This window comes from Oryx dammah, unplaced genomic scaffold, assembly GCF_014754425.2.
Source record: "Oryx dammah isolate SB20612 unplaced genomic scaffold, SCBI_Odam_1.1 HiC_scaffold_17, whole genome shotgun sequence".
Taxonomy (NCBI): Eukaryota; Metazoa; Chordata; class Mammalia; order Artiodactyla; family Bovidae; genus Oryx; species Oryx dammah.
Window position 1 is genome coordinate 15,990,348 of NW_024070201.1, and position 27,666 is coordinate 16,018,013.

General features: G+C 38.0%; 2 protein-coding genes across 2 annotated transcripts in view; both read left to right on the forward strand.

The window, feature by feature from the left end:
• Positions 1-27,666, forward strand: part of GUCY1A2 (guanylate cyclase 1 soluble subunit alpha 2) — a 474,407-nt gene that overhangs the window by 329,348 nt on the left and 117,393 nt on the right. Inside the window, exon 6 of the mRNA XM_040257909.1 lies at positions 15,359-15,502. Within this exon, the coding sequence (XP_040113843.1) occupies positions 15,359-15,502 (144 nt within the window). The remainder of the gene's footprint in view (positions 1-15,358; positions 15,503-27,666) is intronic.
• Positions 3,696-4,795, forward strand: LOC120876202 (DNA repair protein XRCC2-like). The gene has a single exon (XM_040257910.1). The coding sequence runs from the start codon at positions 3,753-3,755 to the stop codon at positions 4,257-4,259; it is 507 nt and encodes a 168-aa protein (XP_040113844.1). The 5' UTR covers positions 3,696-3,752; the 3' UTR covers positions 4,260-4,795.

The window sequence follows — 27,666 nt, forward strand, 5'->3', positions numbered from 1 at the left end:
ATGAGTCAACTTTTCACATGAGGGGCCAACGTTTTGGAGTTTCAGCTTCAGCATCAGTCCTTCCAATGAACATCCAGGACTGATCTCCTTTAGGATGGACTGGTTGGATCTCCTTGCAATCCAAGGGACTCTCAAGAGTCTTCTCCAACACCACAGCTCAAAAGCATCAGTCTTTTGGCACTCAGCTTTCTTCACCATCCAACTCTCACATCCATACATGACCACTCGAAAAACCATAGCCTTGACTAGATGGACCTTAGTTGACAAGTCTCTGCTTTTTAATATGTTGTCTAGGTTGGTCATAACTTTCCTTATTAATCAAACTAATAAAAATTAAGCACAAAGAGCAAATATTAAAAGCAGCAAGGGAAAAGCAACAAAAAACACACAAGGGAATCCCCATAAGGATAATAGCTGATCTTTTAATAGAAAATCTTCAGGCCAGAAGGGAATGACAGGACATACTTAAAGTGATGAAAGAGAAAAATGTACAACCAAGATTACCCAGGAATTATATCATTCAGATATGAAGGAGAAATCAAAAGCTTTACAAACAAAGCTGCACCACCAAGCCAGCTCTTCAGCAAATGCTAATAGATTTCCTCTAGACAGGAAACACACACACAAAAAGTTTATTAAAATGAACCCAAAACAACAAAGTAAAAGATAATGGGATCATACTTATCAATAATTGCCTTAAATGTAAATGGGATTAAATGCTCCAACCAAAAGACAAAGACTGGCCAAATGGATACAAAAATACAACCACTATATATGCTGTCTACAAGAGACCCACCTTAAACCTAGGGAAACATACATACTGAAAGTGAGGGGATGGAATAAGATATTTCATGCAATTGGAGACCAAAAGATAGCAGGAGTAGCAATACTTATATCGGATAAAATAGACTTTGAAATAAAGACCATGATAAGAGACAAAGAAGGACACTACATAATGATCAAAGGGTCAATAGAAGAAGAAGATATAGCAATTATAAATATACATGAACCTAACAAAGGAGCACTTCAATATGTAAGGTAAATGCTAACAAGTATGACAGGGGAAATTAACAGTAATACAATAACAGTAGGGGCTTTAATACCCCCACTCACCTATGGATAGAACAACCAAAAAGAAAAGTAGCAAGGAAACACAAGCTTTAAATGATACAATGGACCAGTTAGAGCTGATTGATATCTCATGCAGCTCAATACCAGAAAAACAAACAACCCAATCAAAAGTGGACCAAAGAACTAAACTGACATTTCTCCAAAGAAGACATACAGATGGCTAACAAACACATGAAATGTTGATGATGCTCAACATCAAAACCACAATGAGATATCATCTCATGCTGGTCAGAATAGCCACCATCAAAAATCTACAAACAATAAATACTGGAGAGGGAGTGGAGAAAAGGGAGTCCTCTTACACTGTTGATGGGAATGCAAACTGGTACAGCCACTATGGAGAACAGTATGGAGATTCCCTTAAAAACTGGAAATAGACCTGCTATACAACCCAGCAATCCCACTGCTGGTCATACACACTGACGAAACCAGAATTGAAAAAGACACATGAACCCCAATATTCATTGCAGCACTGTTTACAATAGCTAGGACATGGAAGAAACCTAGATGTTCACTGGCAGATGAATGGATAAGGAAGTTGTGGTACATATACATATTGGAATATTATTGAGCTATAAAAAAGAATGCATTTGAGTCAGTTCTAATGAAGTGGATGAAACTGGAGTCTACTATACACAGTGAAGTAAGTCAGAAAGAGAAACACCAGTACAGTATATTAACCCATGTATATCAGATTTAGAAAGATGGTAACAATGTTCCTATATGCAAGGCAGCAAAAGAGACACAGATGTAAAGAATCGACTTTTGGACCATGTGGGAGAAGGCGAGAGTGGGAAGATGTGAGAGAATAGCATTGAAACGTGTATTACGATATGTAAAATAGATGACCAGTGCAAGTTTGATGCATGAAGTAGGGCACTCAAAGTTGGTGCTCCAGGAAACACAGAGGGATGGGAAGGGGAGGGATATCAGAGGGGGCTTCAGGATGAGGGAACATATGTGGACCCGTGGCTGATTCATGTATATGTATGGAAAAAACTACCACAATATTGTAAACTAATTAGCCTCCAGTTAAATTAGTTTTAAAAAAAGAAAAAGAATTCTAGAACTTCTGCTTCATTGCTTATGCTAAAGCCTTTGATTGTGTGGATCTCAAAAAAAAAAAAAAAAAACTGGGAAGTGCTTAAAATAATAGGAAAAGCAGACCACCTTACCTGCCTTCTGAGATATCTGTATGCAAGTCAAGAAGCAACAGTTAGAACTAGACATGGAACAACAGACTGATTCCAGATTGGGAAAGGAGTAAGTCAAGGCTGTATATTTTCACCCTTCTTATGTAACTTCTATGCAGAGTGAAAAGTGAAGTGAAGTCACTCTATCGTGTCCTACTCTTTGCGACCCCATGGACTGTAGCCTACCATGCTCCTCCATCCATGGGATTTTCCAGGCAAGAGTACTGGAGTGGATTTCCATTTCCTTCTCCAGAGGATCTTCCCAACCCAGGGATTGAACACAGGTCTCCCGCATTGTGGGCAGATGCTTTACCATCTGAGCCACCAGAGAAATCCAATGCAAAGACCTCAAAGTCTATGCAAAGTACATCATGTGAAATGCCAGGGTGGATGAAACACAACCTGGAATCAAGATTGCCATTAGAAATATCAATAACCTCAAATATGTAGATAACACCACTCTTATAGCAGAGAGTGAAGAGGAACTCAAGATTCTCTTGATGAAAGTGAAAGAGGAGAGTGAAAAAGTTGACTTAAAATTCAACATTCAAAAAATGAAGATCATGGCATCCTGTCCCATCACTTCATGGCAAATAGATGGGGAAACAATGGAAACAGTGAGAGACCTTATTTTCTTGGGCTCCAAAATCCTGCAGATGGTGACTGCAGCCATGAAATTCAAAGATGTTTGCTTCTTGGAAGAAAAACTATGACCAACCTAGACAGCATATTAAAAAGCAGGGACATCGTTTATTACTTTACCACAAAGGCCCATCTAGTCAAAGCTATGGTTTTTCCAGTAGTCAGGTATGGATGTGAGAGTTGGACCATAAAGAAAACTGAGCACAAAGGACTGATGCTTTTGAACTGCAGTGTTGGAGAAGACTCTTGAGACTCCCTTGGACTGAAAGGAGATCAAGCCCATCAATTCTAAGTGAAACCAGTCCTGAATATTCATTGGAAAGACTGATGCTAAAGCTAAAGTTCTGATACTTTGGCCACCTGATGCGAAGAACTAACTCATTGGAAAAGACCCTGATTCTGGGAAAGATTGAAGGCAAGAGGAGAAGGGGATGACAGAGGATGAGATGATTTGATGGCATCACTGACTCAATGGACATGAATTTGAGCAAGCTCCGGGAGTGGGTGATGGACAGGGAAGCCTGGCATGCTGCAGTACATAGGGTCGCAGAGTTGGACATGACTGAGTGACTGAACTGAGCTAAACTATTTTAATTATATTGATAGTTAAATATAATAAATTTATGTATTCATTTGGTATATATTTACTAAATAGTTATATTTAAGACACATTGATGATCACTATGAATACAGGCATTAAAAATACATGATCCTGGAAGACACCGGGCAGTAAATGGCGCTGCAGGCGGGAAGGTTGAGTGGCTGGTGCTCTGAGCTTCCGGGAAGATGTGTAGTGACTTCCATAGGGCTGAATTTGGGACGGAGCTCCTTGCCCGACTGGAAGGTAGAAGTTCCTTGAAAGAAATAGAACCACATCTGTTGGCTGATGAAGAGTCACCTGTGCAAGGTGATATTCTTGAATTTCATGGTGCAGAAGGAACAGGAAAAACAGAAATGCTTTATCATCTGACAGCACGATGTATACTTCCGAAATCGGAAGGGGGACTGGAAGTAGAAGTCGTGTTTATTGATACAGATTACCACTTTGATATGCTCCGGCTGGTGACGGTCCTGGAGCATCGGCTGTCCCAGAGCTCTGAAGAAACAGTGCGCCACTGCCTTGGCCGATTGTTTCTGCTGTACTGCGGTGGTAGCACCCAGTTACTCCTCACCCTGTGCTCGCTGCAAACCATGCTCTGCAGTCATCCTTCTGTCTGCCTCGTGATTTTGGATAGCCTGTCAGCTTTTTATTGGATAGACCGCGCGAACGGAGGAGAAAGTGTTAACTTATAGGAGTCGACTCTGAAGAAGTGCTCTCAACTCTTAGAGAAGCTTGTAAACGAGTATCGCTTGGTTCTCTTTGCAACAACACAAAGTATAATGCAGAAAGCCTCAAACCCGGAGGAAGGGCCTTTCTGTGCCTTTAATCGCCCGAGTGACGTGGATGTGGACTATAGGCCCTATCTCTGTAAGGCGTGGCAGCAGGTGGTGAAGCGTAGAATCCTCTTCTCCAAACAAAATGATTCTAAAGCCGGCAACCAGTTTTCTTTAGTTTCTCGTCATTTAAAAAGTAACAATTTAAAAAAATACTTTTTTACTATCGGAGAAAGTGGTGTTGAGTTTTGTTGATGTGAATCTTAAAACAGTCTTTTGTCAGATATTATGGAAGTTTTAAAAAGTGTTTAATAGGCTAAAATGATTTGATTCTAAAATTTTAAACTCTAAGGGAATCTAACATAACCACGTTTCTACACAGAATGGAGTTCTTAAACTGGAACCTTAGACTGTTCTGTTCCTGGGTTGTTGAAGATTATTCAGAGTGATAATAATAGTTATACTATATTAAGTTGTTTTAAAACTAACTACATAAGATACACATTTCAGTCCAAATAAAAATGGAGTTTTCTAACTTTGAAAAAAATAAAAATAAAAATACATGATCCTTTTCTTAAGGATCTTACATTTAGGTCTTTTATTCATTTTGAGTTTATTTTGTAGCTGGGGATACATATTGTTTATGCATTGATACATATTGATTAAAACATAATGAAAGCTCTAGTATAGAGGTATGAAAAGTGTTGAAAGTAAAAGAAGATTAGTTTTGCTACTAAGAACTAATGGAAGAGCCATGGAGTGATCCTCAGAAAAGGTGATATTGGAACCAGGCATTTAATACAATATTTCATCACTTTGCTCTAATTAAAATATTGGATTTTTTAGGATTTAGTCACCATATTTACCTTGATAATTAGAAAACTTTCCTCTAGAAATGAGTTATTCCTAACTTTTATACCATGTTCTATGATTTGAAATTTGGGGAGTTTTGAGCTTCCCTTGTGGTTAAGATGGTAAAATCGTCCGCTTGCAATGCTGGAGACCCGGGATCGATCCCTGGGCTGGGAAGATCCCCTGGAGAAAGAAACAGCAACCCACTCCAGTATTCTTGCCTGGAGAATCCCATGGACAGAGGAACCTTGTAGTCTACAGTCCATGGGGTCGAACCGTGAGTAAATACTTACAATATTTAAGAATCACAAAGGATGCTGAAATCAGAATTAAGCACACCAGTCAGAATGGCCATCATCAAATAATATACCAACAATTATTGCTGGAGAGGAGGTGGAGAAAAGGGAACTTTTCTGCCTTGTTTGTGGGAATGTAAACTGATAGAGTCATTATGGAGATTCCTTTAAAAACTAGGAATAGAGGCAGTCCTAAGATGTTGGAGGAATAGGACAGGGAGACCACTTTCCCCACAAATTCATCAAAAGAACATTTGAATGCTGAGTAAATTCCACAAAACAACTTCTGAATGCTGGTAGAGGACATCAGGCATCCAAAAAAGCAGCCCATTGTCTTCAAAAAGAGGTAGGAAAAAATATAAAAGATAAAAAGACAAAAGACGTAGGGACAGAGATCCATTCCAGGAAGGGAGTCTTAAAAAAGAGAAGTTTCCAAACACCAGGAAACACTCTCACTGGCGAGTCTGTGGCGAGCCTTGGAACCTCAGAGGGCAACATAACCTGGAGGAAAAATAAATAATTAAACCCCACAGATTACATGCCCAATGGTAACTCCCAGCAGAGAAGCAGTGCAGACGCCTGCATCCGCCGCTAGCAAGCGGGGGCTGGGCAGGGAGGCACGGCTGTGTTGCTTAGAATAAAGACCAGGCCTGAATGCCCCGAGGGCAATCTGAGGGAACTAACTTGAGATAGCAAACCAGACTGTGGGATAGCTACCTTGCCAAAAGCCCTAACCTAAGACACCACCAGGCCCACTCATAAAACAAAGGACTGACTAGAGCTAGCCAGCTGCAGACCAGCCCATTCCCTGCTGGAGACAGGCAGGCGAGGGCACCCAGAGCTGGAAGGGGGCAATCATGGCCCCAGAGAGGCATCATCTACCAAACTGCAAGCAAGCTTCATTGCTAACCAAGACTTCTTGGGATTCTGGACAGTCAACATACACCTGAGAAGGTGCGCCTGTTGTACACCCAGAAAACTGAGCAGCAGGGATGGGGGAGGCGATAAGTCACAGAAACCGCGCTTGCCAAACACCTGGTGACCTGAGCTGCTCGGACCTGGGAAGGGTACAAATGCAGGCCCAACCAAGCCTGCACCTCTGAGGACTACTTGAGTGCCTGAACCTGAGCAGCTTAGTCCTGGGAAGTGCATACAACCCAGGGCCAACCTCAGACAGTTCCCAGCAGAGCAAACCTAGAGCCTAAGCAGTGTAGACAGGGAAAGCACAAACGCCATGAGTGGGGGCAAACCCAGTGTGGCCAAGATACTGAGAGCACACGCCAGTGTTATTTGTTTGCAGTGTTCCTCCCTCCCCACAGCACGACAGAACAAGTGAGCCTAAAAAAGTGTCCACCACCGCCCCCTTGTGTCAGGGCGGAAATTAGACACTGAAGAGACTAGCAAACAGAAGAAGTGAAAACAGAGGGAAATGCTTTGGAAGTGACAGATGGAGAAGTCTTGAAGCTACTGTAAGAATAAGACAGAAAACCAGAGGCAGGAGGCTTAAGTCCAAATCCTGAGAACACCAGAGAACTCCTGACTCCAAGGAACATTCATCAATAGGAGCTCATCAAACGACTCACAGCACCACCCAAGGGCCAACAAGTTCCAGAGCAAGACATACCACACAAATTCTCTAGCAACACAGGAACATAATCCTGAGCTTCAATATACAGGCTGCCCAAAGTCACTCCAAACCCGTTGACATCTCATAACCCATTACTGGACACCTCATTGCACTCCAAAGAGAATAAATCCAGCTCCACCCACCAGAACACAGACACAAGCTTCCCTAACAAGGAAACATTGACAAGCCACCCATAGAAATCCACCCACAGCGAGAAAACTCCACAATAAAGAGAACTCCACAAACTGCCAGAACACAGAAAGGCCACCCCAAACACACCAATATAAACAAGGTGAAGAGGCAGAGAAATACCCAGCAGGTAAAGGAACAGGATAAATGCCCACCAAACCAAACAAAAGAGATAAGGAATCTACCTGATAAAGAATTCCGAATAATGATAGTGAAAATGATCCAAAATATTGAAAACAAAATGGAGTTACAGATAAATAGCCTGGAGACAAGGATTGAGAAGATGCAAGAAAGGTTTAACAAGGAACTAGAAGAAATAAAAAAGAGTCAATATGTAATGAATAATGCAATAAATGAGATCAAAAACATTCTGGAGGGGACCAACAGTAGAATAATGGAGGCAGAAGATAGGAGAGAATGGTAGAAATAAATGAAACAGAGAGGAAAAAAGAAAAATGAATTAAAAGAAATGAGGACACTCTCAGAGAGCTCTGGGACAATGGTAAATGCCACAGCATTCAAATCATAGGAGTCCCAGAAGAAGAAGAAAAAAAGAAAGACCATGAGAAAATCCTTGAGGAGATAATAGCTGAAAACTTCCCTAAAATGGGGAAGGAAATAATCACCCAAGTCCAAGAAACCGAGGGAGTCCCAAACAGGAAAAACCCAAAGCAAAACACCCCAAGACACATATTAATCAGATTAACAAAGATCAAACACACAAAAAAACAAATATTAAAAGCAGCAAGGGGAAAACAACAAATAACACACAAGGGGATTCCCATAAGGATAACAGCTGATCTTTCAATAGAAACTCTTCAGGCCAGGAGGGAATGGCAGGACATACTTAAAGTGATGAAGGAAAATAACCTACAGCCCAGATTACTGTACCCAGCAAGGATCTCATTCAAATATAAAGGAGAAATCAAAAGCTTTACAGACAAGCAAAAGCTGAGAGAATTCAGCACCACCAAACCAGTTCTCCAAAAAAAAGCTAAAGGATCTTCTCTAGACTGGAAACACAGAATAAACTCAAACCCAAAACAATAAAGTAAATGGCAATGGGATCATACTTATCAATAATTACCTTAAACATAAATGGTTTGAATGCCCCAACCAAAAGACAAAGACTGGCTGAATGGATACAAAACCAAAACCTCTATATATGTTGTCTACAAGAGACCCACCTTGAAACAAGGGACACATACAGACTGAAAGTGAAGGGCTGGAAAAAATACTCCATGCAAATAGAGACCAAAAGAAAGCAGTAGTATCAATACTCATATTAGATAAAATAGACTTTAAAACAAAGGCTGTGAAAAGAGACAAAGAAGGATACTACATAATGATCAAAGGAAAAATCCAAGAAGAAGATATAACAATTATAAATATGTATACACCCAACATAGGAACACCACAATACATAAGATAAATGCTAACAAGTATGAAAGGGGGGATTAACAATAACACAATAATAGTGGGAGACTTCAAGACACCACTCACACCTATGGATAGATCAACTAAACAGAAAATTAACAAGGAAACACAAACTTTAAATGATACAATAGACCATTTAGACCTAATTGATATCTATAGGACATTTCACCCCAAAACAACGAATTTCACCTTTTTCTCAAGCGCACACGGAATCTTCTCCAGGATAGATCACATTCTGGGTCATTAATCTAGCCTTGGTAAATTCAAAAAAAAACTGAAACCATCCCAAGCACCTTTTCTGACCACAGTACAGTAAGATTAGATCTCAATTACAGGAGAAAACCTATTAAAAATGCCAACATATGGAGGCTGAACAACACGCTGCTGAATAACCAACAAATCACACAAGAAATAAAAAAAGAAATCAAAATATGCATAGAAACAAATGAAAATGAAAACACAAAACCCAAAACCTGTGGGACACTGTAAAAGCAGTGCTAAGAGGAAGGGTCATAGCAATACAGGCATACCTCAAGAAACAAGAAAAAAGTCAAATAAATAATGCAACTCTACACCTAAAGGAACTAGAAGAGGAAGAAATGGAGAACCCCAGGGTTAGGAGAAGGAAAGAAATCTTAAAACTTAGGGCAGAAATAAATGCAAAAGAAACAAAAGAGACCATAGCAAAAGTCAACAAAGGCAAAAGCTGATTCTTTGAGGGGATAAATAAAATGGACAAACCACTCGCCAGACTCATCAAGAAACAAAGGTAGAAAAATCAAATCAATAAAATTAGAAATGAGAAAAGAGAGATCACAACAGACAACACAGAAATACAAAGGATCATAAGAGACTACTATCAGCAATTATATGCCAATAAAATGGACAACGTGGAAGAAATGGACAAATTCTTAGAAAAGTACAACTTTCCAAAACTGAACCAGAAAAAAATAGAAAATCTTAACAGACCCACCACAAGCACAGAAATTGAAACATTAATCAGAAATCTTCCAGCAAACAAAAGCCCAGGTCCAGATGGCTTCACAGCTGAATTCTACCAAAAATTTAAAAAAAGAGCTAACACTTATCCTACTCAAACTCTTCCAGAAAATTGCAGAGGAAGGTAAACTTCCAAACTCATTCAATGAGGCCACCATCACCCTAATACCAAAACCGGACAAAGATGCCACAGAAAAAGAAATCTACAGGCCAATATCACTGATGAACATAGATGCAAAAATCCTTAACAAAATTCTAGCAATCAGAATCCAACAACACATTAAAATATCATACACCATGACCAAGTGGGCTTTATCCCAGGGATGCAAGGATTCTTCAATATCTGCAAATCAATCAGTGTAATACACCACATTAACAAATTGAAAAATAAACACCATATGATTACTCAATAGATGCAGAGAAAGCCTTTGACAAAATTCAACATCGGTTCATGATAAAAACTCTCCAGAAAGCAGTAATAGAAGGAACATACCTTAACATAATAAAAGCTATATATGACAAACCCACAGCAAATATTATCCTTAATGGTGAAAAATTGGAAGCATTTCCCCTAAAGTCAGGAATAAGACAAGGGTTCCCACTCCCACCACTGCTATTCAACATAGTTTTGGAAGTTTTGACCACAGCAATCAGACCAGAAAGAGAAATAAAAGGAATCCAGATTGGAAAAGAAGAAATAAAACTCTTACTGTTTGCAGATGATATGATCCTCTACATAGAAAACCCTAAAGACTCCACCAGAAAATTACTAGAGCTAATCAATGAATATAGTAAAGTTGCAGGATATAAAACCAATACACAGAAATCTCTTGCATTCCTATACACTAATAATGAGACAATAGAAAGAGAAATTAAGGAAACAATTCCATTCACCATTGCAACGAAAAGAATAAAATACTTAGGAATATATTTACCTAAAGAAACAAAAGACCTATATATAGAAAACTATGAAACACTGGTGAAAGAAATCAAAGAGGACGCTAATAGATGGAGAAATATACCATGTTCATGGCATATAGTGAAAATGAGTATACTACCATATAGATTCAATGCAATCCCTATCAAGCTACCAATGGTATTTTTCACAGAGCTAGAACAAATAATTTCTCAATTTGTATAGAAATACAAAAAACCTTGAATAACCAAAGCAATCTTGAGAAAGAAGAATGGAACTGGAGGAATCAACCTGCCTGACTTCAGATATACTACAAAGCTACAGTCATCAATACAGTATGGTACTGGCACAAAGACAGAAATATAGATCAATGGAACAAAGTAGAAAGCCCAGAGATAAATCCATGCACCTATGGACACTTTATCTTTGACAAAGGAGGCAAGAATATACAATGGAGTAAAGACAATCTCTTTAACAAGTGGTGCTGGGAAAACTGGTCAACCACTTGTAAAAGAATGAAACTAGAACCCTTTCTAACACCATACACAAAAATAAACTCAACATGGATTAAAGATCTAAACATAAGACCAGAAACTATAAACCTCCTAGAGGAGAACATAGGCAAAACACTCTCCGACATAAATCACAGCAGGATCTTCTATGACCCACCTCCCAGAATATTGGAAATAAAAGCAAAAATAAACAAATGGAACATAATTAAACTTAAAAGCTTCTGCACAACAAAGGAAACTATAAGCAAGGTGAAAAGACAGCCTTCAGAGTGGGAGAAAATAATAGCAAATGAAGCAACTGACAAACAACTAATCTCAAAAATATACAAGAACTTATGCAGCTCAATTCCAGAAAAATAAACGACCCAATCAAAAAATGGGCCAAAGAACTAAACAGACATTTCTCCAAAGAAGACATACAGATGGCTAACAAACACATGAAAAGATGCTCAACATCACTCATTATCAGAGAAATGCAAATCAATGCACCACAATGAGGTGCCATTTCACACCAGTCAGAACGGCTGCGATCCAAAAGTCTACAAGCAATAAATGCTGGAGAGGGTGTGGAGAAAAGGGAACCCTCTTATACTGTTGGTGGGAATGCAAACTAGTACAGCCACTATGGAGAAGAGTGTGGAGATTCCTTAAAAAACTGGAAATATAAAACTGCCATACGACCCAGCAATCCCACTGCTGGGCATACACACTGAGGAAACCAGAATCGAAAGAGACACGTGTACCCCAGTGTTCATCACAGCACTGTTTATAATAGCCAAGACATGGAAGCAACTTAGATGTCCATCAGCAGACGCATGGATAAGAAAGCTGTGGTACATATACACAATGGAGTATTACTAAGCCATTAAAAAGAATACATTTGAATCAGTTCTAATGAGGTGGATGAAACTGGAGCCTATTATACAGAGTGAAATAAGCCAGAAAAAAAAAAAAAACACACCAATACAGTATACTAACAGATATATATGGAATTTAGGAAGATGGTAATGATAACCCTGTATGCGAGACAGCAAAAGAGACACAGATGTATAGAACAGCCTTTTGGACTCTGTGGGAGAGGGAGAGGGTGTGATGATTTGGGAGAATGGCATTGAAACATGTATATTATCATATATGAAATGAATCACCAGTCCAGGTTTAATGCATGATACAGGATGCTCGGGGCTGGTGCACTGGGATGACCCAGAGGGATGGTATGGAGAGGGAGGTGGGAGGGGGGTTCAGGATGGGGAACACATGTATACCTGTGGCAGATTCAAGTCAATGTGTGGCAAAACCAATACAATATTGTAAAGTAATTAGCCTCCAATTGAAAAAAATAAATTTATATTGAAAAAATAAATAAAAACTAGGAATAATTATACCATATGACCCAGCAATCCCACTACTGAGCTTATACCCTGAAAGTCACAATTCTAAAAGACACATGTACCCCAGTGTTCACTGCATCACTAGTTACAATAGCTAGGACATGGAAGCAACCTAAATGTCCACTGACTGATGAATGGGCAGAGAAGTTGTGGTACATGTATACAATGAAATATTACTAGGCCATAAAAATGAATAAATTTGTTATATGGAAGCATAAAAGACCCTGAATAGCCCAAACAATCTTGAGAGTGAAGAATGGAGCTTGAGGAATCAATCTTCCTGTCCTCAGACTCTACTACAAAGTTAAAGTCATCAAGATGGTATGGTACTGACCGAAAAGAAAAAAAAAAAAAAAAACTAGAAATATATACCGATGGAACAAGGTAGAAAGCCCAAAAATAAACCTACACTCCTATGAGTACCTTCGCCTTGACAAAGGAGGCAAGAATATCCCATGGAGAAAAGACAGTCTCCTCCATAAATTGTGTTGAGAAAACTGGATAGCTATACATTAAAAAAAAAAAAGAAATTAGAATACTTCCTAACACAATACACAAAAATAAATTCACAATGGATTAAAGACATAAATGTAATGCCAGAAACTATAAAACTCTTAGAGGAAAAGTTAGAACACTTCTTGACACAAGACATAGAAAGATCTTCTTTGATCTACCTCCTAGAATAATGGAAATAAAAATAAAATTAAACAAATGGATCATGATTAAATCCTTTTGCACAGCAAAGGAAAGTGTAAAGAAGATGAAAGATAATCCTCAGATTGGGAGAAAATAATTGTAAGTGAGATAGCTGACAAAAACTTAATCTGTAAAATGTACAAGAAGCTCATGCAACTCAATATCAGAAAAACAATCCAATCAAAAAATGGGCAGAAGACTAAAACAGACATTCCCCTGAAGAAGATATACAGATGGCTGATAACACATGAAAAGATGCTTAACATCACCTATTATTAGAGAAATGCAAATCAAAGCTTCAATGAGCTATCACCTCACACCAGTCAGAATGGCTATCATCAAAATATCTACAAATAATAAATGCTGGGAAGGATGTGGAGAAAAGAGAATCTGTTGAGAATGTAAATTAATACAGTCACCATGGAGAACAGTATGGAATTTTCTTTAAAAACTTGGAATAAAGCTACCATATGACCCACTAATGCCACTACTGGGTACATACCCTGACAAAACCCTAACTGGAAAAGTCACATGTACTTCAATGTTCGTTGCAGTACTATTTACGGTAGCCAGGACATGGAAGCAACCTAGATGTACATTGACAGATGAATGGTAAAGAAGTTGTGATACATAGTGTTATTCATCTATAAAAAGGAACACATTTGAGCCACTTTTAGTGAGATGGATGAAGTAAGAGTGAAGTTACACAGAGTGAAGTAAGTCAGAAAGAGAAAAACAAATGTTGTATATTAATGCATATATATGGAATCTAGAAAACTGATACTGATGAACCTATTCCTAGGGCAGCAATAGAGATGCAGACATAGAGAACACACTTGTGGATACAGAATGGGAAAGAGGGTGGGACGACTTGAGATAGTAGCATTGAAACATACGTTACCATATTTAAAATAGATAGACAGTGGGAATTTGCTATATGATTCAGGGAGCTCAAACCGATACTCTGTGACAACCTAGAGGGATGGGATGAGATGGAGGTTGGAAGGGAGGATCGAGAGGGAAGTGACATGTGTATAGTAGTAGTAGTAGTAGTAGTAGTAGTAGTAGTAGTAGTGTTAGTCATTTAGTCGTGTCTGACTGTTTGCGACCCTGTAGACTGTAACCCATCAGGCTTCTCTGTCCATGGGATTCTTCAGGCAAGAATACTGGAGTGGGTTGCCATTTCCTTCTCCAGGGGATCATCCCAACCCAGGGATTGAACCCAGGTCTCCTGCCTTGCAGGCAAATTCTTTACCACCCGAGCTACAGGAAAGCCCATGTGTATACCTATGGCTGATTCATGTTGATGTATGACAGAAACCAACACAACATTATACAGCAACTTTCCTCCAATTAAAAAATAAATTAAAAAAAGAATTACAACAGGATCTGGAAAGACTCTTGACGGTGTCTGCAAACTCTTTAATTGTAAGATTATAGAGGGGTTTCTGTGCATCTATTTGTAATCCCTTAAATATAACCAATACTAATTCTTCCACTTAGGATATTTGTGAGGATTAAATCAACTGCGTGTTAAGCAGTCGATGCTATTAATGGTAGAGAGTATGAATTCAAGAAGTGTTCAGTGTTAGAATTATTAAGAGTTAAGAATAGGCTAGACAATAAATTATAGATATATCAAACATAGTGATACCTGAAATTAACTTAACATTGTAAATCGACTATACTTCAATTTAAACAATTAATACTAAAAAAAGTATGGAGTATTTTGGGAAAACTGAAGAGAATTACTTTCCAGTGAAGGTCTACTTGAAGGTTTGAGGAGATGAGAGTGTCTTTGTAAAATGTCATTATTTAGAAATTTTCCAGGCAAAATAGTGACAATCCTATTTTTGTGGGGGATAATTATTTTATATTCTAGTTTTTTCTGGTTTTAATGATCATCTATGGTGATGTTGATGAACAAACAGCTCTGGATGTTAGTATTTGACTCTGCTATGATTACACTCAAGTTTTCTAATTGTTTAATTATTGGTGCTTTGCTGATACATTTTCCAGCAACATTTGTGATTACAGATAGTTAAATATTTCTATTTTGGTTCATTATCATACATTTGCTTTCAATTTGTCTGATTGCTGCAGGTGGAAACAATAGGTGATGCATACTGTGTTGCTGCAGGGCTCCATAGAAAAAGCCTTTGCCATGCTAAACCCATTGCTCTGATGGCCCTGAAGATGATGGAACTTTCAGAAGAGGTATTGACACCTGATGGAAGACCAATTCAGGTAAGCCTCTCAACAGTCTTGTTTGAATAGTAGTGAAGAAGGTAAGAAATTCCCTTCTGAATTCTACTTACTATAGTTTACAGATCTAGATAAGCCAGTTGCTTAAGAAGGAGGGCTTACTAGAGATAAGTTATAAATCCAGGAAAGGAACAAATGAAATATGACCCACCCAGAATAGAAAAAGTGTGAGGAAGACAAATTACCATGGGGGAAAAAAGTTAAAGGATTAAACCAAGGAAGGAACCTGGTGTCAAGGAAGGAACCTGGTGTCAGTGACCAGTTCATCCCCACTAAGGAAGGGTGATGATGAGAATTGGTCCTGAGAGATAATCCATAGAGCAAGAAATAAGAAGCGAGAAATTGGAGGACCTGGACAACTTCCTGTGGATAGTGTACAGGTGTTCTTATGAAGCTCAGGGCTCAGGGTTACTTTTGAATTGTATTTTGTTTCAGAGCTTGAACGTTGGAACCTTCAGACTTTAAAAAAATGCACAACGTGAAAGTTTAGTTTTATTTGAGGCAAAATGAGGACTGTAGACTGGGATTTAGCACCTCAGATAGATCTGAGGAACTGCTCCAAATAGGCATGGGCAAAGGTCAGTATATATGTGATTTTGGTGAAGGGAGAATACATACAATCAAGCACATATTGACAATACAGAATTGTAAAGTAAAATAAAAAATAAATTTAAAAATATTTAAAAAAGCACATATTTTTTGGCAGATGGTTTCTGCTAGTCACAAGGAGCAATCATCACCATGAAGGAATTTAGTACTTCTCTAGATATGAGGAGATACAAGAATTAGGCTAATAAAATCATCTCCTGAAAATATATAGCTATCTGAAGATCTACTGATCAGTTTTTTCTTGAGCACAGAGTGCTTAAATTCTCCTCTCCCCCTTGAACTCTTCAGGGAGTGTTGAAAATCAGCAGGTGCAGCAACACGTTTCAGTCCTCATAGAGATAGATGGCAAGTGCCAATTTGTGGTTGACAAGCTCAAGACCGAGGAAACATCAAAAGCTGGAAAATGTAGTTTCCAGTGTATTGTACTCTTTTTGATGCTGATAGCTGTCTGCAATTTGGGGTTTACATCTGAGAATTGATGAAGTCACCCAGCTATATTTTTGAAAGCACCTGATAGATCCCAGAAATACTTACTATGAATATGTATAAACCAAAATTTGTATTTGGCAAAGTAACCTTGAATTCAAGGCATCTCTTTAATAACAGTTCATCAATGATGGGTTAAAAAATACAGAAAACACCTCAAAATATGAATATATTTCTAGTTTGGCATTATGGCAAAGTAGATACTCTGACTGACCCTTCTGAATAAAATTATTAAAATATAGTGTTGAAGAGTTTACAAATAGTAGCTTTTTGGAAACTACTAAGCATATTGCTGAACACAGATATATATATATATATATAATCAAAATTTAAGAGGTGAATTAAAGTGCTCTATCATCAGAAGTGATAACAGGACACTAGAAAACGCTATCCCTCCATGAGGAAAGTCAACCTCAATTCCCTCTTCAAAGAATTTCCACAGATAAAGTTCTCTAAAAAATGAGTGTCTAATACTAAATACAAAGCAAAATAAAACAAAGGGGAAAAAACACGCACTCACATAGGAAAACAAAGTACTATGAGTAAGAACCAATAGAAACAGGAGATGAGAAGAACAGACCTGGAATGTTGTCAGGTATCAAAATTATTGTACATAATCTAAATGGCATTACTTAGTATAATTAAAGAAATAAAGAGAAGCTTAAAAATCCAAGGCTGGAAAAGCTAGGTTTGAAAATGAACCATAGAATTTCTAAGTAATCAACACTATACCAAAACAAACAAATAAAAAATCAAGCAAATCAAAACAAAAATACTCTCAATAGATGAGTTTAGAAGCAGATTAGATACAGCTAAGGAAATTTCCATAAATTTGTCAAGAGAATTAAAAATGGGGAAATATGAATAAAAGAATATAAAATATATAGGAGACATTATAAGTTCAGTTGGAATTACTTGCACATGAAGATAATAGAGAAAATATTTTTTAAAATTTCTCTGGAATTATTGAAAGACACAAATCAGGTCTCAGACACAGCAATCTTAAAGAATTCTACAAAAGAGAAATCATGGTAATTCAAAGCTATACTTTCTTTTACATTAATGTGGTTTTTTTTACTTTTTAAATAAAAAGTATTTCAGTTTACTTTTAATGTTTTACTTCATTTGTACTTAATTTCATGATACATCTGCAATGTGCATAATAGGATATGTATATATTTTTGAGATATACTTGATTTGCAATATTTTATTATTTTCAGGTATATAACATGGTGATTCAAAATTTTTACAGATTATGCTCCACTTATAGTTATTATAAGGTATTGGCTATATACCCTGTGCTCTACCATATATCCTTGCATGCTTGTGAGTGCTAAGTTGCTTCAGCCATGTCAGATTCTTTGCAACTCTATTGACCACAGCCCACTAGGCTCTTCTGTCCATGGGATTCTCCAGGCAAGAATACTGGAATGGGTTGCCATGCCCTCCTCCAGGGATCTTCCTGATCCTGGCTTAGAACTCATTTCTCTATGTCTCCTGCACTGGCAAGTGTGTTCTTTACCACTAGCACCATCTGGGAATCCCACTTTATATCCTTACAGATTATTTATTTAATACATAGTAATGCGTACTTCTTACTCCCCTATTTTCCCCCTCCATTCTTCCTTCTCCCCACAGGTAATCAGTAGTTTTTTTTTCTGTATCTGTGAATCTATTTCTTTTTTGTTATGTTCACTAGTTTGTTTTAATTTTTAGATTTTACATTCAAGTGATAACATACAGTATTTGTATGACTTATTTCACTAAATATAATATCCTCTGGGTCCATCCATTTTGTAGCAAATGGAAAAATTTTATTCATTTTTTTATGTCTGAGTAGTATTCTGTAGTATATATATACCACAATCTGTTGATTGACTCTTAGAATATTTCCATATCTTCATAATTGTAAATAATGCTGCTGTGAACATTGAGGTGCACATATCCTTTCAAATAAGTGTTCGGGTTTTCTTTAGCTATATACACCCAGGAGTTGACATGATGGGTCATATGATACTTCTATCTTTAATTTTTTGAGGAAGTTCCAAACTGTCTTACACAGTTGCTACACAAATTCACATTTCCATCAATAGTATACAAGAGTCCCCCTTTCTCAACATCCTCACCATTTGTTATTGTGGTCTTTTTGATCAGAGCCATTCTGACAGATATGAAGTGGTATCTCCCTGTGGTTCTAACTTGCATTTTTCTGATGACTAAGAATGTTGAGCATTTTTTTCATGTGCCTGATGGAAGTGTATCTGTGCAAGTTTTCTACCCATTTTTAATTGAAATGTTTATATTTTGACATTGAGTTGTATGAGCTGTTTGTATATATTGTTTATATATTTTATACATTAACTGCTTATCAATCATTATATGCAAATATTATATTATAATGCAAATATTTTCTTTCACTCAGTAGATTATCTTTTCATTTTGTCCAAGGTTTCCTTTGCTATGCAAAACCTTTTAACAAAACTAGACATGTCTTAGTGAGACTGCTTGCTTCTTGGAAGAAAATCTACGAAAACCTAGACAGCATATTAAAAAACCTATCACTTTGTTGACAAAGGTCAGTAGTCAAAGCTATGGTTTTTCCATTAGTTATGTAGATGTGAGAGTTGGACCATAATAAAGGCTGAGCATTGAATTGATGCTTTCAAACTGTAGTGCTGGAGAAGACTCTTGACAGTCCCTAGGATAGCAAGGAGATCAAGCCACTCAATCCTAACAGAGATCAACCCTGAATATCCATTGGAAGGACAGATGCTAAAACTGAAGCTCCAATACTTTGGCCACCTGATGCAAAAAGCCAACTCATCTGAAAAGGCCCTGATGCTCAAAGAGACTGAGGGCAAGAGGAGAAGCAGATGATAGAAGATGAGATGGTTGGATAGCACCACTGACTCAATGGACATGAGTTTGAGCAAACTCTGGGAGATGGTGAAGGACAGGGAAGCCTGGCGTGATGCAGTTTATGGGGTCACAAAGAGTTGGGCACAACTGAGTGAGCAACAATGAGACTGCAGTGCATGAGAGATAAAAATGACATGATAAAAGACAACGGTGACATTCATCAGTAGGGAAAAGATGGGCTATTCAATAAATGTTTGGGGGTCAATTGGTTGTCCATGTTAAAAAAATATGTAATTGCATCCCTATTTCATATGTCTCCACATAAATTACAGGTAGATTAAATATTATAGGATGTAGTGTACAATTATTAATTTATAATCAGGAATTTATAAACTCAGTGATTTATTTACTAAACTATACATTTCATGCAAAGATGGGCTCGATAAAGGACAGAAATGGTATGGACCTAACAGAAGCAGAAGATATTAAGAAGAGGTGGCAAGAATACACAGAAGATCTGTACAAAAAAGATCTTCACGACCCGGATAATCACGATGCTATGATCACTCACCTAGAGCCAGACATTCTGGAATGTGAAGTCAAGTGGGCCTTAGAAAGCATAACTACAAACAAAGCTAGTGGAGGTGATGGAATTCTAGTTGAGCTATTTCAAATCCTGAAAGATGATGCTGTGAAAGTGCTGCACTCAATATGTCAGCAAATTTGGAAAACTCAGCAGTGGCCACAGGACTGGAAAAAGTCAGTTTTCATTCCAATCTCGAAGAAAAGCAATGCCAAAGAATGCTCAAACTACTGCACAATTGCACTCATCTCACATGCTAGTAGAGTAATGCTCAAAATTCTCCAAGCCAGGCTTCAGCAATACGTGAACCGTTAACTTCCTGATATTCAAGCTGATTTTAGAAAAGGCAGAGGAACCAGAGATCAAATTGCCAACATCTGCTGGATCATGGAAAAAGCAAGAGAGTTCCAGAAAAACATCTATTTCTGCTTTATTGACTATCCCAAAGCCTTTGACTGTGTGGATCACAATAAACTGGAAAATTCTGAAAGAGATGGGAATACCAGAGCATCTGACCTGCCTCTTGAGAAACCTGTATGCTGATCAGGAAGCAACATTTAGAACTGGACATGGAACAACAGACAGTTCAAGCAGGAAAAGGAGTACATCAAGGCTGTATATTGTCACCCTGTTTATTTAACTCATATGCAGAGCACATCATGAGAAATGCTGGGCTGGAAGAAGCACAAGCTGGAATCAAGATTGCTGGGAGAAATATCAATAACCTCAGATATGCAGATGACACCACCCTTATGGCAGAAAGTGAAGAGGAACTTAAAAGCCTCTTGATGAAAGTGAAAGAGGAGAGTGAAAAAGTTGGCTTAAAGCTCAACATTCAGAAAACTAAGATTATGGCATCTGGTCCCATCACCTCATGGGAAATAGATGGGGAAACAGTGGAAACAGTGGCAGACTTTATTTTCTTGGGCTCCAAAATCACTGCAGATGGTGATTGCAGCCATGAAATTAAAAGACGCTTACTCCTTGGAAGAAAAGTTATGACCATCCTAGATAGCATATTGAAAAGTAGAGACATTACTTTGCCAACAAAGTTCCATTTAGTCAAGGCTATGGTTTTTCCAGTGGTCATGTATGGATGTGAAGAAATCTGAGTGCTAAAGAATTGATGCTTTTGAACTGTGGTGTTGGAGAAGACTCTTGAGAGTCCCTTGGACTGCAAGGAGATCCAACAAGTCCATTCTAAAGGAGATCAGCCCTGGGGGTTCTTTGCAAGGAATGATGCTGAAGCTGAAACTCCAGTACTTTGGCCACCTCATGAGAAGAGTTGACTCACTGGAAAAGACTCTGATGCTGGGAGGGATTGGAGGTAGAAAGAAAAGGGGACGACAGAGGATGAGATGGCTGGATGGCATCACTGACTCGATGGACGTGAGTTTGAGTGAACTCTGGGAGTTGGTGATGGACAGGGAAGCCTGGCATGCTGCCATTCGTGGGGTCGCAAAGAGTCGGACACGACTGAGCAACTGAACTGAACTGAATTAACATACAACATGTCAGTTTCAGGTGTACTATATAATGATTTGACACATGCATACAATATGATATAATTAGAAATTTGAATGAGAATAGAGAACTTTTTGGAGACTAGACAGGCCAAAACCTTTCATACCATAAAAGAAAATATGGATAAATTTTACTACATTAAAACTAAAACCTTTCTGTTTGATAAAGAACACCTAAAGAGAATGAAAATTTAACCACAGCTAGGATAATTTTTTGCAATACATATAAGCAATAAAATATTATTGGTTAACCTCATCAGCATTCACATTAGATATATTAATAACACTATAATGTACCTTTCCTACATATGAGTTTGGCTCAACTTTGAAGGTCTGACAGTGACTTTATTGCTGAGGAATTGGAGTAGCAGGAAGTCTCATACACAACTGGTGGGAGTATAAATGGTATGATTTGCTTGGCATTAACTAGTAAAATTTAACTTGTGCCTTTCTTACAACCCAGTAATCCCTCTCTCAAATGTTTGCTCCGAGAAAGTTGGTGTGCATATGCAGCTGAAGTCACACACAAGATTATTCACAGTGATACTTTCATAAAGGCCCCAAAGTGTCTTGAGATAACTCAAATATCCATTTAAAAATAGAATGGATAAACTGTGATACATTTATACTCTGTATACTAATACAGCAAGGAAAAAGAATGACATCAGTTACTGAACACTAACATGGATGGATGTCAAAAACAATATTATGCAAAGGAAGCAAGTGATACAAGAATCGTCATCGTTCAGTTACTCTGTTGTGTCTGACTCTTTGCAACCCCACTGACTGCAGCACACCAGGCTTCTGTCCTTCACCATCCCCCAGAGTTTGCTCAAACTCATGTCCATTGAGTCAGTGATGCCATCCAGCTCTCTCAGCCTCTGTCATCCCCTTCTCCTCCTGACTTCAATCTTTCCCAGCATCAGGGTTTTTTCCAGTGAGTCAGCTCTTCACATCAGGTGGCCGAAGCACTGGAGCTTCAGCTTTAGCATTAGTCCTTCCAGTGAATATTCAGGGTTGATTTCCTCCAGGACTGACTGGTTTTGATATCTTTGCTGACAAGGGATTCTGAAGAGTCTTCTCCAACACTACAGTTTAAAAGCATCAATTCTTTGGTGCTCAGTTTTTTTGATAGTCCAGCTCTCACATCCATACATGGCTACTGGAAAAATCACAGCTTTGACTATATGGATCTTTGTCAGCAAAGCAATGTATCTATCTGTCTTTTACTACACTGTCTAGGTTTGGCATAGCTTTTCTTCCAAGGAGCGATCATCGTTTAATTTCATGGCTGCAGTCACGGTCCACAGTGATTTTGGAGCCCAAGAAAATAAAGTCTCTCACTGTTTCCATTGTTTCCTCATCTATTTGCCATGAAGTGATGGGATCAGATGCCATGATCTTCATTTTTTGAATGTTGAGTTTTTAACCAGCTTTTTCACTCTCACCTTCAAGAGACTCTTTAATTCCTCTTTGCTTTCTGCCATAATGGTGGGGTCACCTGCATATCTGAGGTTATTGATATCTCTCCCCACAATCTCAGTGGCTCAGATGGTTGCAAGAATGCCCTGCAATGCAGAAGACTTGGGTTCAATCTCTGGGTTGCGAAGATCCCCTGGAGGAGGGCATGGCAACCCACTCCAGTATTTTTTTCTGGAGACTCCCCATTGATGGAGGAGCCTGGCAGGCTACAGTCCATGGGGTTGCAAAAAGTCAGAAATGACCGAGAGATTAAGCACAGCACACTGAACACAGCAATCTTGATTACAGCTTATGCTTCATCCAGCCCAATATTTCTCATGATGTACTCTACAGAGAGGAGAAGGGGACAACAGAGGATGAGATGGTTGGATGGCATTGCCGACTCAATGCACATGAGTTTGAGTAAACTCCAGGAGTTGGTGATGGATAGGGAGGCTTGGCGTGCTGCAATCCATGGGGTCGCAAAGAGTCGGATATGACTGAGCAACTAAACTGAACTGAACTCTACATAGAAATGAAATAAGCAGGGTGACAATATATAGTCTTGACATACTCCTTTCCCAATTTGGAACCAGTTTGTTGTTCCACGTCCGGTTCTAACTGTTGCTTCTTGACCTGCATACGGGTTTTGCAAGAGGCAGATAAGATGCTCTGGTGTACCCCTCTCTTTAAGAATTTTCCACAGTTTGTTGTGATCTATACTGTCAAAGGCATTAGCGTAATTAATGAGGCAAAAGTAGGTGTTTTTTCTGGAATTCTCTTTCTTGTTCTATGATCCAACAGATGTTGGCAATTGGATTTCTGGTTAAATGCTATAGTATTATAAATAATACTATAGTATTATTCTATTGAATTAAAAGTTGAAACTAGAAAGAAATGAAAAAATATGTTATTTTGAAATACCTTGATGGAGAATGTGGAAAGTGAGGAATGATTAATACAAAATTCAAGATGTTGCTTAACTCCTAGGGAAAGAAAAACAGTGATTGGATGAAGGGGCATGCAATAAGGAAGGTTAACATAGAGATTATAGAGAAAATTATTAATTTTATTACTATGCTTAATATGTGGGGCTTCCTTGGTGGCTCAGCAATAAAGAATCCACCTGCAATGCAGAAGCCGTACAAGCCGCGGGTTCAATCTCTAGGTTAGAAAGATTCCCTGAAGGAGAAAATGGCAACCCACTCCAGTATACTTGCTTGGAGAATCCCATGGACAGAGGAGCCTGGCAGGCCACAGTCCATAGGGTCGCAAAGAGTCAGACACGACTAAAATGACTTATCACAAACATGCTTAATGTGTACATGTATGTTTACATTTGAAAATTTTTAAATGTGGAGAAACAGTTTTCAAACCACTCCCAACCATGGTTAAAACAGAAAAGCATGCAGCAATATATATATTTTTAATCTAAGTTTAAGGTCCTTCAATGTAATTATTGAAATATTCAAGCGTGTGACTGACACTCCTACCACTGCCAGGAAAACAAACAAAAGAAATGATGTCTCAAATGTGAAGCAAACGGCAAAAATACACATTCCAGATTGAACTGATATCACATCTTACATTTTCAAGGCTACCAGCTGAGCAGATTTATCATTTGGGATTGTTTTTCTATGTTGGGTTTTCTTTTATAGGAGATATAATGTTTATATTGATTCAGCATTGTCAAAGCAAACTTAAATTACTGTAAACCAAACCAAAGGAATTGTGTTCTACAGTGTGTTCATCCATATTTTGTTTTTAGGGGTGTAAAACTGGTTCTGACTATGAATTACTTTATCAAACCAGAAGAGGACATGCCAATAAAAGTTTAATATAGATTCAGATAATTCAAAATAATAAAAGCCCCTTAATCATTTTGAAATCATTTGGTGACATTTCAGGGAGCTCCAAGGAGCTCTAGTCCTTTATGTCTCAGCACAGAAAGAATTCAGCAAGAGGTAAAGTGATAGATAAAAAGTGATTTATTAGAATAGGATGTTTGTGATGTTTACAAGTGGAGGGTGAGAGGGTGCACCTGAGAACCTGGGCTACAGTTTTAGAATCAAAGGAAAAGTAAGGAGAGAGAAAAGACCACTTTCTTCTTCATTCTTGAGTAGATGTCACACTTCTATCATCAACTCCTCCACCAGTCTGGGCAGGGGAGTTTCTTAGCCTTAGATGGTCAAGCCTAAACTATCATGGAACTATGGAAAAAAATATTTTAAGTCTCAGTACAATGAGAATCTTTACTTTGAAATATCACCTTTCCATAAAGTCTTGTTTTTTATGTGTGCAGAGAGCATATGCTAGGGGTCATTAACTTACTGAGCTCTGTAAGCAGAATATGGGTCTTGTGCCACATTGCTTTATGGTTCTGGGTCATGTCTCTTGCATCTGCTGCATGACTTGTTGCTAAGCAAGCTTGCTTGGTTTTGTGGTTAGCAAAGCTGCTTTCTTGAGTAAAGATTAATTTACAGGAGTCTCCCATACTTTTTCCCATTACTTGCAGTCCCCTAGTGAGATTACCCTACTTTGTCTCTTTACTCTGTCCCTCTCAATTTTAGCTTCATTACTAATTTATATTATTTGCAAAGTTTAGAGTTGCTTTTTGTCATCTTTATTTGATTTTGATTTGGCTACTATCTTGTTACCATGGGCATGTTTCTAAAAGTATTGGAAGAATATTTCATTAAACAAGTTTGATTGTTACAGTAGCTTATATGTGATCAGTTGACTGTTTATTTCAAACTATCTCAGTTTTTAGGCTTTTTAAAATTTAAGTTATCTGAGTTGCAGTACTTGCTCAAGACAAAGGAAAATTCCCAAAGTCTCTCAAATTTTGAAAGACAAATTACAAATTTTATATGGTTTTACACACCATTGAGGCACCTGTCACGATAGGAAATAGGAACTGGAATTATCAATTATAATTGCTTGCAAATGTTTTGTTATGTCCTTGAATCAATAAGTGTAAAATTGATTGGCTAAAATTCTAATTTTAAATATTACCAGAGAATATAGTATTTTACTTATTCAGTTTATAATACTCAATCAAATTATCTTTTCTATAAGCACTCTGTAAGTATTTTATAAGTCTGTTAAAGATGCAGATCAAAAGAAACACAACAATGAACATTAGAAGGGACATCAAAAGAGATTGTAATCAGGATTTTGGAGATCCAAGACATGTTTCCAGACAGTTCCCAAATCAGAAAGAGGGTTATGGGTTATGTAAGGCCTCACTTTTTTGTGTGTGCATGTGTTTTAACATTTGAGATACATTAATAGATTCATCTGGAATGAAAGGGCAACATTTTGTTTTGATGATAGCACAGGTCTCTCCCTAAGAAGCTGTAATGGTGTTCAAGACCATCCTCTTTTATAGAAAAGCTTTTCTCATTAGAGACATTTCATCATTTAGAGGGATTTGGCATTATTGCTATCATAGAAAGCTCCTTGAATAAATTTTGTTAGAGCCTCAATATGAACTACATTTTCAAAACCTAGTCCTGGCATAAGGATGTTGGCTAAATGATCATAACATTGAATGACAGACCAAGTCCATCATAAGGAGGTTGACTGGAGAGTGGCTCAAAGAAGTGAACATATGTCCCTGTGCCCAAGAGAATCCTAGAGTGCATTTTAAGGCTCCTTTCCCAGTTTGTTTTAAACCATTCAGTATCTCTAAGAACTGTGATGTGGTGACAGTCATCCCTAGGTAACCATCCCATATCTCTAGTAAAATATTCTTTGTTTATCCAAGAGTGATTTTTCTGCTCCCAGCACAAAAGGGTTCTATCATTTAGTCTACCATATCCTGTAATGAGCCAAATAAACCTGTCCCAAATTTGGAATATATTTCCAGCCCATAGACTTTTGGTTTTGTCTTTAACTTTAGGGTAGGCTTTCCAGTGAGCCTGAGAAACTGTCTTACTATATGAAACTTGCATGGAATGTCCAGGATTTTATATGGTGGAAGCTATAGGCCAGCTAAAGTGATCCCATAGAGTGATGGATTTTTTCTTGGAGGATCATACTAGAATTTTTTTTTTCTAAAATTAAATGTCTTAAAGCTAGCCAATCAGCATGCTTGAGTGGGGAGACCCACCATGGCAATCCAGAGCTGATGGAAAGGGGAAGTTGACCACATATTCAGCAGTTAGAGTTATCAGTAAAATCTGCATAAGACTTAGCCCAGAATAGGAAAACATTTGAACTCTCTTCAGCTCTTATGGAAGGAACATTGTGAACTAAGCTAATAATCATATACCATCTTATATAATTTTTTAAATGGAAATTTTGACTAAGTACTTGTCTGTTTTGGAGGCTGTAGAGTGGGATTTTTCAATGTTTTTCCAAGTGTGACACCTCAATATCTAGAGGAGAGGTACAAATAAAACAAGGAGTAAGGAAATCACTTATCCATGTAGGTTCCCTAGATAGGATCAGCATATTCCATTATGATTGCCTTTTATTTTTTTTTAATTTAAATTTATTTATTTTAATTGGAGGCTAATTACTTTACAATATTGTATTGGTTTTGCCATACATCAACATGAATCCACCACTGGTGTACGTTCCCCATCCTGAACACCCCCCCCCCCCCCCCCCCCCCCCCC

What these genes read in the sequence shown, in the direction of transcription:
- LOC120876202 (XM_040257910.1), top strand. Translation starts at nt 3,753, where the DNA reads ATGTGTAGTGACTTCCATAGGGCTGAATTTGGGACGGAGCTCCTTGCC.